General features: G+C 44.3%; 1 protein-coding gene and 1 long non-coding RNA gene across 6 annotated transcripts in view; both read right to left on the bottom strand.

The window, feature by feature from the left end:
- Positions 1-105, bottom strand: part of LOC116034517 — a 41,922-nt gene extending 41,817 nt beyond the window's left edge. Inside the window, exon 1 of the long non-coding RNA XR_004101128.2 lies at positions 1-105. This exon is cut by the window's left edge and continues 835 nt beyond it. This is a non-coding gene — a long non-coding RNA (uncharacterized LOC116034517).
- A 1,787-nt stretch (positions 106-1,892) lies between these two features.
- The window catches only part of chd6 (chromodomain helicase DNA binding protein 6), a 162,258-nt gene continuing 151,291 nt past the window's right edge, over positions 1,893-12,859 (bottom strand). For all 5 annotated transcript variants that reach the window (XM_031277203.2, XM_031277200.2, XM_031277204.2 and 2 more), the window contains 6 exons: positions 11,905-12,174; positions 9,980-10,597; positions 9,514-9,753; positions 8,318-8,458; positions 7,766-7,870; positions 1,893-6,966 (listed from right to left, as the gene is read on the bottom strand). In XM_031277203.2, the coding sequence (XP_031133063.1) occupies positions 5,782-6,966; positions 7,766-7,870; positions 8,318-8,458; positions 9,514-9,753; positions 9,980-10,597; positions 11,905-12,174 (2,559 nt within the window). In that variant the 3' untranslated portion in view covers positions 1,893-5,781. The remainder of the gene's footprint in view (positions 6,967-7,765; positions 7,871-8,317; positions 8,459-9,513; positions 9,754-9,979; positions 10,598-11,904; positions 12,175-12,859) is intronic.

The following is a 12,859-nucleotide window of genomic DNA, read 5'->3' as shown; positions in this document are numbered from 1 at the left end:
AGACACTAATTCTTGTTCATTCATCCGGGCAGCCACTTTGACATGCTCTCACGCTGCAGAAACGGAAGATAAAATGTTTGTCAGCTTAAGCGGGAAATACAAGAACACCAAAACTGAAAAGTAGTCTTAAAGGGGTGTAAATCCAGGAGCTGTAACTGTTATTATACACTATATTCACCAATTAATGAATTTATGTACTGACACAAAGGATTGTTGTAAAAAAAAAAAAAAAAAAAAAGAATTACAAGACAAAATAGGTTGTGATAATTTAATTTTAAATGGAACAAAGTGAGGTTTGAAGCACTTTAGTGACACGCCTGTCTCTCTATTTTAGAATTGGAAAGCCTTTGAAGTGTGTTTGGATTTTCTCTGCAGCTATGAGAGTTCCATGGCCCGGCTACATTCCCCTTTTTAGTTCTTTCAAATGATCTTCGTCCTATCACAAACCACAACTGGCCTCCTTCTACAAGGAGGTCAAAAGGTCACAGTCTGCTACAAACAGGGTTCCAAATTAGCACAATTTACCAGCTAAATGCTGGTAAAATATGCAAGTGGCTGGTAGATTTGCTTCACTCACCAGCTAAAACAAACAATGGTACTCTATTGGGTGGCTGGTAAAAATTGAACATTCACTAGCCATTTGGCTGGCAGATGAAAAAGTTCATTTTTAACGCGGGCTACAAATCAGTGGACAGGGATTCATGGACCCAAATAAATGAAGGTCAGTCTTCAAACCGGAGACAACAGCAGCAGCATTAAAATGCAATCAAGAAGAGTGGGATGGCCGTGATGCAGGCAGCTGAAACCAAACGGCAGAACCAGCATGTGATGGTTTGGTTACCCACTAACTTGGAACTAGTTAGGCCAACAGCCAGTGGAAAGATGGTAATAAAAACTACTCAGGCATCGTCATTTTAAAGACCAAACTTTTTACAACTGATGAAAAGGGAGTAAAAAATATACAACAGGCCACAAAATCCAGCACCTGTCCTCTCATTTAGTTTTTATGGATGTAAATATTTGAAATCTAACTGATGATTCTCCACCTGGATCTAAAGGACTTACAATCCAGTATTGATGATTTGAAAAAGAAAGAATACAGAGAAAAGTAAAAGAAATAAATTATTCACTGGAGCTAAAATTGTGTAAATCTGGGCCTGCTTTCTTATTCAGATATGCAGTTTCAGAAGCAGTGCAGATTAACTGCCAGTCTGCTGGAGACAGTGATAGTTTTCAGTCATCTTCTCTGGAAATGTAGTCAGAAAATACACAAATGTACATTTTATCATTTGGATCAGCTGCCGTGTGGCCCATATAGCTCGGTGCCCCTAACTTTGTTGGGAAAATAAACAGGAGGTATTCTGGGGACCTTTTACCATGTCATTACATTTCAAACGCAGATTAGCAGGTTGACGAGGGATGCAAAAAGAAAAGCAGAGGGTAAAACCATGTGAACCAAAATGCTTTTGTCTTTCAGGAGACGTTCAGGAGTAACAAAAAAACAGGCATTAATCAAACGATGTAAAGACGAGAACTATACAATAAATACATCATTTATGATAAGAGAGAAAAACGTTTACAACATTTTGAGGTGACCGTTCTGGAGAACATTTCAGTTTACCAAAAAGGATTTCAATGAAAAGAAAGAACACTGTTTAAGAAAGCATGGTGTGACGCGAACAGACAATACAACCTCCGACTGCTGTCACACACCGCACCTACCAGTTTGTTTCAAGCTTTTACACAGGAACAAGCCAGTAACAGAAAATGGTGTGCATACAAGGGATGTGGAATTAAAAAGTTATTTTTTTCAGATGCTCTAGCTGTGGTACGCGACAACTGGTTTCCGCTTCTGATTTACTGATGCTTTTTTTTGTTTTGTTTTTGTTTTATCCAAGGAAATCTTAGCAAACACACAAGAACAATCAAAATACTTGAGTTGGACACATACCGTGTGTGCATTACCGTCCTAGACGGGCTAGATACCAAACAGAAGGCCTCGTGCAGTGAGACAATGGTATGGGATTAAACAGCCATCCTTGAAGGGAAATTACGGTATTGCACAAACTGCGTCTCATTCCCAAAACATTTCACTCTACAACGTTGTTTGTAGAGATTTGAGAAACTGCACTCCCAACTAGGGGTGTAACGATACATCGATCTAGATCGATATATCGATTCAATCCTCAGCGATCCAATACTATCGATACATCTTTAAGATGCACCTGTATTTTGAAAATGTCCCACTTTATATTTAGTCTTTTTAATATAAAGAGTAGTTTGTTTTTAATTGAAATGTCTGGAAGAGCTCAGTAATGATTTTGTCAAAACATTTTAGTTGTAAATGTAACGGATTGTGTTAAAGGGGCTTATGTATCGTCTCGTATGGTCGCAGGCCTCTGAATTGAATCAAATCAACATTGTATCCTTGCAGAGATTGTGATATCAGTAAATATTGTATCATTGTCCTAAGAATCGCTATTATATCGTATCGTAAAAAAACCCCGCGGAGACTGAACACTGATAAGACTGCTTTTGATCAGGGTGGAGCATGAACCTCCTACAGCTTTCCAAACTCCACACACATGATGTCAAACACAGGTAGGTAAGAGGCTTGCACTCATTACTCACTACCGTTGACATCCTGCTGGATCTTTCCAAATCTCTACAACAGAGTTGTTGAGTAAAATGTTATCACGACTCATAACGCTTGGAAATAATCCCGAATTCCCCTTCAACGAGCAGCATGGCATCATCCGCTAATAGTGAAATCAAACCAAGAGTTACATTTTCACTATCTTGAGGATGATGTCACTACGGAAATGTGATGTCAACATCGTATGCCAGTGAAGCCCACAAAAAGACAAAGTATTTAAAGTCATGTTAGAGGCACGGGTAAGAAAACAAGTCCCTTTTTTGTTAACTCTCCATTTGTGCTTTGAGGGATGACTGATTGACTTTTCGGGAATTAACGTAGTGATTTGGACAGCGGCACCTTTGCATTACTGTTGGCTTTTGAAGATAATGCACATCACCAATGGCTGTGTACGCATACAAGGCAAAGGACAAACTGAACACAAACACGATAACATGCCCCTATATGGAGATGTAACAGAAACCTCTATACAAAACATACTTGCTAAATAAGGCATTTTTACTTTGAATAATACATAATGAAACTAAAAGAAAAGAATGTCATATTTGGTGAAAGTTTGGCAAAGCAAAAGAAAAGTATAATAAATTATATGTAGCCACAAACGTGTGACAAGGCAACAACTATGTTTTTGTCTCCCCCCCCCAACCACCCCCCAACAAGAAATGTGACCTGTAAGCACGAGACAGAAGTCGAAACACAGCTCCACGACAAAACGTGTGCGCATGCATGCACACAGACGCACGCTCTCTCCCGCCATCACGCACACTCCCAGACACACATGAAGGAAATACAAGACAGTACAGAAACAGGTTAACATTCACAAAAAGACATTGTGCAAAAATGAGGTTTTCATGTATGAAAACAAAACAAATGTGAAGTCCAACATCATTAACGGAAACATTTGACTTGTAACCCCTCAAAATACAGACCCTGTTCTGAGAAGACTGAATAAAAACCAGCGACTTGCATCCATTTAATGTACAGTACAGTCTGTTTAATAGCGAAAAACACGGGGACTAAACTCAATGCAAAAATCCCCCTTGCATCTGTCAAGTATTTTTTTCCCCCCCAAATGGAGAACAAATGAAAGCTGGAAGAAATAAATGGTGCACTTAAAGAAAGAAAGAAAGAAAAAAACAGCAATATACAGTGACAGATTTACATATTTAGAAACTCTTAGCATGAACGGCTTTAAAAACTAATCTGAGGAAAAGAAATGAGATGAAGAGCAACGACGAGGCACTCAACCCTCCTCTTCCCGTTTTATCTGTAAGAACAGACTATTCCCTTTCACTGGACAGATGGCCGACGACGCACGGACAATATCTCTCTGAACACAGAATCAAAACGCGAGGAGAAGACAGTAGGGCCACACAAAAAGGGGCATGATGCTACAGGTACATGATTGGAACCAGTTTGCAGCAGTGATTTAACACCACTCCTGATGAGCCATTGTTTTATTGATTTGCTGTAAGTTAAATCCATTTGGGACTCAGATTTATTTTTAAAAAAAACTCTTCTTCTCTGTTCTCCCACAATCCCTCCACCCCTGTGTTTGCAGTACAGGATACAATCAAATCTGCCTCCTACCGCCCCCTGGTGGCCCTGAAAGAGCTCTTGAATGTCTGTCTTTCATTTCCTCCGATTAGGCCTAAACACTTGAGGGGCAATCTCTCAAAGTGACTTTGTGTCTGAGTTTAAACAAAACATCTTTACATGATCTAAAACGTAATGAAACAAACTAATCTCATGATTGTTCTCTGCTTTTATCAATAAAAGCAAAAAGGTGGAGTTCTTCTTGTTGTGAATATCAGTTGCACTCTAACGTTCTTGGAATCTGGATTGTTATTATAGTGTGAAGAGTACAGGACATTTTAACTCTTGGAACTTCTTTCAAAAAAGAAGTTATAGCAGCAATGGCATAGCATTGATAATAAAAGTTAGTAATAGTAGGAAAAAAAAATACGAATGACAGGATTTAAAACGTGGGGGACTGGCAGACAATGCTATCTTACAATTAAGATACAACATTCATGCCTGGGATTTATTCACCTCACTTGTATTGTGACTTTTTGGACCTTTTAGTCAATATAACAGTCACAATTTTCTCAATTTTAGTAAAAAACTAACCAACAAAGGTATTTATTTATTTTGTATTGATTTGGCAGCTTTCTTAAATGTACTTTTATTCTCTGAGTCACATCAAGATGACTTAGAGATATTCAAAAGGGCTACACTTTGAAATAAATTTGGGCTGCTGTGCGTTTTCGTATAGCTCTTGCATGTTAGCTTTATGCGTATCAGTGTTTTCCCTTAGTATTGAGGAGAAAGAGGCGTTGTAGTGTCACATGTATCTGGAAATGTTGGTTACCCGGTTCATCTAGCCTGCAGGTTTTTGAACATTGCACAGAGATAATCCCCCCAAAAAAAGATCACTCAGTTTAGTGGAGTGTGGCAAAAGTCAAACATAACAAGACAGTACTCAGGCTCGGGTTTGGACCTCAAACATAAAACGTACACAAGTGCTCCTCTGTTTGAGCTTCTCTGAATCCCCAAACTGTGGTGAGAAATTTGACCGACTTTAGAGAACCAAACTCTGACAGCTGAGCCACACAACCCTCCGTCGTCATCCTCTAGTCCGCGCAAAAACACACCAATCCAGAACTTTGCAAACACACCACCTTGGATCACTTTGAGCTTAGAACCGAATCATTACTGCCAAAGCTGCTCCTTGGTTAGCAGAGCTTGCCTGCAGTGTGTGTGTGCGTGCGTGTGTGTGTGTGTTCCTATTGAGTGTCCCTCCCGACTCAGTCTCGATGCAGAATGAAGGGGGAGAATACACAGAAGATCATTTCTTACACTGTTTTTTTTTTTTTTTTTTTTTTTTTGTATACAAGGAGGGAATGGAGAGGGTGGGTGGGGTCTTGGTATATAAACAGAACCAAGTTGAATATAATCATCATCATCGGTATCATTAGTCATCATCATAATAAAAGTCTTTACATGGACATTGACTGACAGACACGGCACAAACTTTACACTGTTGCTCAGTCGAGAGAGGAGCGGCGAGGGAGGCCGGAGGAGAGGAGCGGGAAGTGGTCGTCTCTCTGCAGTTTTCTCCTCCTCTATGCTTCCTCTCCCTCCGCCTGTCTCTGCTCCTCAGCGTCCCGCTTCTCCTCCTCTGTTGCCCCTCCCCCGTTGTCCTTCAATCTTTCCTCCCTCTCCTCTGCCGGCGCTCCCTCGGGAGGGTCATGGGAGTCCGGTTCCTGGGGCTCTGCAGGACCGTCCTCTTCTGTCGCACATGGGCCTGGGTCTGGAGCCGAGGTAGAGGGAGGGACAGAGGGAGATGAGGAGCTAACGTTAGCCTTAACTGTACTTTCTCTCTCCTCTCCCTTCCCTGTCGCGGCCTTATCCCTCTCCTCCTCTTTCTCCCTCTTCTTCCTCCTCTTGGGGCTGCCCGGGGAGCCGTCTCCTGGGCCGGGAGGCATGGCGGGCAGCGCCATGATGCCGCCGTGGGGCAGGAACATGTGCGGGTACAGCAGGCCGTGGGACATGCCCGGGATCAGGAAGGGGTTGAAGGTGAGGTGGCTGCCGGTGCCGGTGCCGAGGTGCGCGGTGCTGACATGGGCTCTGCTGGTGGAGGTAATGACGGCCGCTGCCTCCGCCGCTCTTTTGTTGGCTTCTGCTGCTCCTTTGTCCTCGGGGCCCTGCTCCTTCTCTCCTCCGCTGGAGCCGGAAAAGGCGGCGCTCTCTCTCTCAGCAGGCGTGGTGGACGAGGGGCTGGCTGCGTCGGATGTCGACGGTGCCGTCGTCGTGGTGACCTTCGCAGCAGACAATGACGAAGAAGAAGAGGAGGAGCTGGGGTGAGGAGGAGGGGGGGGTGGCGTGTGCGCCATCATTGCGCCAACGCTGAACAAGGCGTGTTGTGGGATCCCAGCCCCATGGGGGTGCGGGATGCCGTGCAGCATCATGGGTAACATACTCAACCCGTTCTTGGCGTCTTCCCCAGCTCCGCCCGCTTGAACGGCTGCCGAGAAACCGTGTGGGAATCCAGCAGCCATGATCCCGGAGATGGGAATCCCAGGAATAGCACCCCGGAGGTTCTGCATGGCCACCATGGAGTCCATGCTGCCGATTAATCCGCCGTTCATGAAGAGCGGGGGGCCGAGGCCGGATGAGGCAGAGTCGGAGACGGACAGGAGGGGCTTAGGCATCTCGCTGCGAGGCCGGCGTCCACGGCGGCGAGAGCCCGGGTCTCTGTTGACAGGTTCCGTCAGGATCCGAGAGAACTTCCCCTCGGGGAGGAAACCCTGCAGGGGGAGGAGAGGAAGAGGTTAACGGTCATGGAGCTAGTAGACTCAACAGGTTCTCACACCCATCTCGTAAAATATGGACGCTTGGTCAGGTGCCTTTGTCGTTCTTATTGACGCTAAAAGTCTCCTTTAGAGCTTTAAGTAAACGCGCTTGGTCGGGACTATTGCCGTCCCTTTTGACGCAGTTATGTTAAGGAAAAGGTTGTGGTTGGGCTTACGGTTCCGTGACACGCGGGAACTACGGGACGGTTGGGTTTAGGAAAGGGTCGTGGGTGGGCGTACGGTTCCGCGGTACGCGGGAAGAATGGGTCGGAAAGAAAAAAACGACTATAGCAAGCATGACAAGCGGGACGTGAACCCCACTCTCCTGGGTGAAAGTCCTGTGTCTGACCCATCCACCACCCCAACCAACCTCCTTACGCGGAAATTCGCCCTTAAATACTACTCGCTAAATCCTATCTAACTGCTGCTCTCCCCGGTGCGTTACACAAACACGCTGAAAGACGCACGCATCAGACGCTGACAGCCACTGTCCAAACGTCCTTATTTTACGAGTTCGGAATGAGAACGGGTTGGTAGATTACAGTGACTTAAGAGTACAGAAAAGGAATCAACATAACATGAGTTTGAGGACACATACAACAGTAGTAAAAAAGAGGAAGAAGAAAGTTAGAAATTGAGTCAAACATTTTTTTTCAAAAAGGACCATTAAAACCATCATTTATTGTTTATGTTCACAATTCATGCATGTCTGCATGTTCCTGCCTGCAGCAGGGAGTACATTTGTTATACTCACAGAGTGTTTGACCACATCAGCCCAGTCTGGAGCTACATAGTACTCCGAGTTGGCATCCAGCCACCGGGATAGCTCCTTTATGGCCGGAGCCATAGCACCACCAAGCTGCAAGGCAGGAAAACACGCACAATATTAGAACAATAACACTGATTCATATTTAGGATTTTTCCTGCTTTCTCAACTGTATGGCAGCCTGTATTATTAGTGTTTACTTTTTCTCATGACTGAACTGTGTGTGTGTGTGTGTGTGTGTGTGTGTGTGTTTCACTATATTCGTGGGGTCCAAAAACTGGGAGTTGTGGGGTCCCGACAGCTTTTTTGAGCTGTTTGAGGGTTAAGACTTGGTTGTAGGATTAGGGTTAGAATTAGGTTATGGTTAGGGTGAGGGTAAGGGTTAAGGTTAGGCATTTAGTTGTAATGGTTAAGGTTAGGGTAAGGGGCTAGGGAATGCATTATGTCAATGACGGGTCCCCACAAAGATAGTGCCACAAACCTCTGTGTGTGTGTGTGTGTGTGTGTGTGTGTGTGTGTGTGTGTGTGTGTTTTCTCTACCCTGCGTCCGGTGCCTCGGTGCACAACAGGAACCCTCTCCTCCCCCGTCAGAGAGTTGATATCCAGCTTGGTCGGGTCTTTACAGCGATGTCTCCTCTGCTTGGGACGCTCCACAAAACCATGTAACAGACCTGCTCCAGACTGCAGACAGGAAGACAAGGGACAGGACGGAGGACGGAGGAAGTAAGAGAGAAACAATTACATGCATGTCCCCAAAAAAGCAGCTCAAAACAAATAATTTAGGAAATGGTAAACAGAAACTATTAAAAAAAAAAAAAACATGGATTCTATTAAATCATACTCTGTAGCCAGGGCCTGGAGTTAACTTTGTTGGCCACCAGTCACTGTGGCTATTGGGTTTTAAAATCCAATAGCCACGCAGGCTTTTTACCAACCAATGTTTTCTTTTCACCTTATTAAGATGAAATACAGGAAATGCATGAGCATCGCTCATGAACTTGCTAAGAATACACATATAAGTGCTGTCGAGTTATTAACGAAATCAACTTAATTAATGACTCTTAGAATATCTTTTTTTTTATATTTTATTTATATTGATTTCCCCATTTTTTTTTAGCTCAAATCCAAGGAAATGGCAGACTTAATTAATTAGTTAATTTCAGGCCCTGCGTGTAGCCGTACATGACGTTCTGCTGGTTTGCGGTCACCAACAGCACAACGCCACCGAAATGGACACACACAACAAGTACTCATGAAAAACCACAACACCTTGCTGATAAAAGGGATTATACATCCAAATAATCAAACAAACCATCGGACTAGGGCTGCACAATATATCGTTTCTTTTGTCGTCATCGCAATATCAACTGCCGCAATAAACACATCGTGAAAGGCTGCGACTTATCTCAAAAGACAGATTGTTTTGTGTTAAATGAAAGAAAATATCAGTAGAAAACTGCACTCTAAAATGCAACTGTCATTCTTCTTTTTAAGTGGTGCTTTTTTATATTCAATTCAATGTATAATTTGTTTAAAAAAAAATAATGTCGGAAATGATTTGTTTTAAATTCAACAAGCAATTTGCTGTTTTTAAGCAGAATACTGAAAGTAGCAGAAATGCAGAACTGAGTACACTTTAATATGTGTTTATTTATCGTGAGCAGTATAGATATTCAACAACGTTATCGCGTATGGCAATGTTTTCGTCATATTGTGCGGCACTACGTCGGACTCACATGAGCGAATGTGGGGAGATCCATGCTGTAGCCCGGATTCTGTCTCAGCCACTCGATCAAACCTTTGCTGGCGGCCTCTCGGTCGATGGCCACGATCTCTGGCTGAGGAGGCGTCTGGGTGGGGGTGGGGGTGGAGGAGGAGGACGGCGTGGGGGGGCCAGCGGGGCGCTCGGAAGGAGAGGGGGACGGCGAGGAGGTGGAGGAGGAGACGGAGGAGTGGCTGATCACCTCCAACCGGCCCTGCATATGGAAAGACACACACAGACACACACACAGACACACACACACACACACACGTTTTAAAGTTTGGAAAACCCGATAAGGGCAAAGGACTTTCCTCTCAGATCCAATCTCTTTTATTTAACCTTTTCCCCCATAATGCCCGAGCTGCGAATTCTACCTTTCACAGTGCAGCACACATAACAATCAGAACTTGCGCTACGCCTTTACTCCTCCCTACACCCACCTGTGTCTCTGGGAGGTGCAGTCCTCTGATCTTGGTGAACTCAGAGTACAGTGCTTCCACGTTTCTCCTCCTCCCTCTCCTCCTCCTCAGTGAGTCATCTCCCCTCAGGCTTCCGTTAACTATTTGGCCCGTAACGGGATGGATGAGCCCTGCCTGCAGTATCCCAGCCATGTCCATTCCCACAGAGCCTTGCAGCGGCGCTGTGATGGGGGGCGGCGGTGGCGGCAGCTTGTGACAGCTGCCAGCGCCGTGGTGGCCGAGTGCTTCTCCCGTCCCGATGCCACTGGTGGTGCTTATTTCTCCGGACGACTTGGTCAGATCTATGGCCGTTTCTTGCCAGCCGTTGATCAACATGGCGGCTCCCGTGCGGTGAGAGGGCGGCGCCACCACCGGAGTAGCGCCGCCGGAGCTCGTGGTGGCGGCAGCATGGCACGCCGACTTCCCGGCTAAAACCTTGGCGGCGGCTGCAGCGGCAGCAGCTTCGTAGTCAAATGACCGCCGACCCCCCGCTCGTTTGAGCTCGGGGAGGTACGGAGGAGCCACGAGCCTCTCCTGTAAGAGAGGCAAGGAGTTGAGGCGCCAAGCTCCGCGCCCACATGCGCCGCCCCGCGACATGTACTGCCAAAGTGGACAGAGTGGGTGAGGGGTAGACAAGAATGGGGAGAGAGACGATGGCTTTGTTAAACATACATATGGACTGAGACACAACACAGTGGTGGCTGTCAACCAGACCTGGGTAAAAACCACGAGCCCGCCACTTGGACAGATGTTTCAAAATGTGTTCACGCTCTCCTCTTGGGAAGCTGCTTCAGGCTTTAAAACTGATCTTGCCTGGTTTGTTTACCTCTGAGAGCATGAGATATGGAGTGAAAATAAATAGCTCTCAACCCATCTGTTCCCTGGTATCTATGGAGAGGAACATTTTGGGAACGATGCCTACAGGTAATTTAGTCAGACTACAAATTTGGTCAATTTCTCTCCTTAATAATATTGGTACATGTGTCTTTACATGCCTGTTAAACAAATTGTTTACAATATGACTACCTGCCCAAGTCTGATATCAACATGTATAATACCAACAGTACACATTACAGTGACAGGGAACTGTACAAAGAAGCAACAAAGTAATGGTGTGGACTAGAGGTGCCCAGTGCTACCTGAAAAACCTGCTCTACATTTGACACTAAAGTATTTTGTATTCTGACTGGGGATAGACCGATTATCGGCCCTGCCAGATTGTCTGAATCGGCATTTTATTTGCCTGACAACCGATGAAGTTAGTTAATTAAAAAGTGCTCTACTTTGGCTCCTCTACAGCTCTGCGTCTGTCCCTCTGAGTCTGACTTAATGTCCCGCCCACAACACTATCTGACTATCTGTTACTGGGTATTAATGTTCAAAGTTTCTCATTTATTAAATAACTGCTTAAAGCATCAAAACTAAGTTTTGTGTTGGAGTTTGTAACAATCCAATCTTAAATCTGACAAATATCGGTTATCGGTTTTATTAACTACTAATAATCGGTATCGGCCTTGAAAAACCAGTATCAGTCGATCCCTTATTCTGACTAAACAGAGATAGTTCATGTGTTGAGCTATGAATCTAATAAGGATACATAACATTTTAATTTATCAGAATACCTGATTTTTTTTTTTTTCAAATTTCAATTGACTTAAAAAACAATACTCTTTGAGAGCACAGAAAGGACAAGTCAAAGTGATGATGCACTTTTGCAGAGTCCTTGTAAGTCTGTTAGCTATCTGGAGTCTGCTATTAGCATCGGTAGCCGAGCAAACTGGACACCACCTGAATGAACCATGGCATGAGATAGTGGAGATACATGTGGACGGATGGTAAATGCAAAGATATGTACAACAAAAGGGAGTTTCATTCATACATTCGGTGGGTCAAAGAGATGTTCTCACCTTAGGTAGTCTTGTGAGAGGGGGAGGGAGGGAGAAGCCCAGGCCGAGGTTGGTCTGCTGAGCCCTGGCCTGGCCTGGGACCGAGCTGGAGGCCGTGGTGGGGAGAAAGCTGGCCCGGTGGTGCTGCTGCTGCTGCTGGGCTAAACTGTTGGCCAGGCAAGAGTTGGCCACCAGGGAGCTGGGTGAGTCGTACTGCTCACTTGACGAAGGCCACTTCCCCTTCAGGATGGCGTGGCAGATGCTGTCTAGGCGGTTGATAATAACCCGATCCTAAAGGGAGCCAGACAACAGCATAGGATTGAATTTATGGCAGGAAGATGATAACAGAAATCAGTGTTTCCACTATATACAGTATGTATATACAGTGGTGGAAGAAGTATTCAAATGCTTTATTTAAGAAAAGTAACAATACCACACTGTAAAAATACTCTGTTACAAGTCAAAGTCCTGCATTGAAAATGTTACTTAGTATGTTAGTATCATCAGGAAAATGTACTTAAGTATTAAAAGTAAAAGTACTCAATGCAGAAAAATCCTCCCATTTTAGAAACTGGAAACAATCCAAACTGTTGTGTGTTTAATGGTCTAATCATTTCAGCTGGACTTGTAGGCCGTTATATTGTTGGCTAGTTTAATTTATAATAAAACATCAGATTTTATAAACGACAGGTGCTTGTGTGCAAAAATCCTAATTTGTAAAGTAACTAGTAACTAAAGCTGTCAGATGAATGTAGTGGAGTAAAAAGTACAATATTTCTCTCTGAAATGTAGCGGAGTAGAAGTAGAAAGTGGCCTGAAAAGAAAGGACTCAAGTAAAGTACAAGTACCTCTACATTTGCACTTAAGTACAGTACTTGAATGAATATACTTAGTTACATCCCACCACTGCCTATATATCTGGTCCAAAGACTGAAATAGAACTCTTTCTGTGAGAAAAAGGGCATGATATCCTAGA

Source organism: Sander lucioperca, chromosome 6, assembly GCF_008315115.2.
Source record: "Sander lucioperca isolate FBNREF2018 chromosome 6, SLUC_FBN_1.2, whole genome shotgun sequence".
NCBI classification, from domain to species: Eukaryota; Metazoa; Chordata; class Actinopteri; order Perciformes; family Percidae; genus Sander; species Sander lucioperca.
Note: the sequence above shows the minus strand (reverse complement) of the source record. Positions and strands in the feature narration are given on the sequence as shown.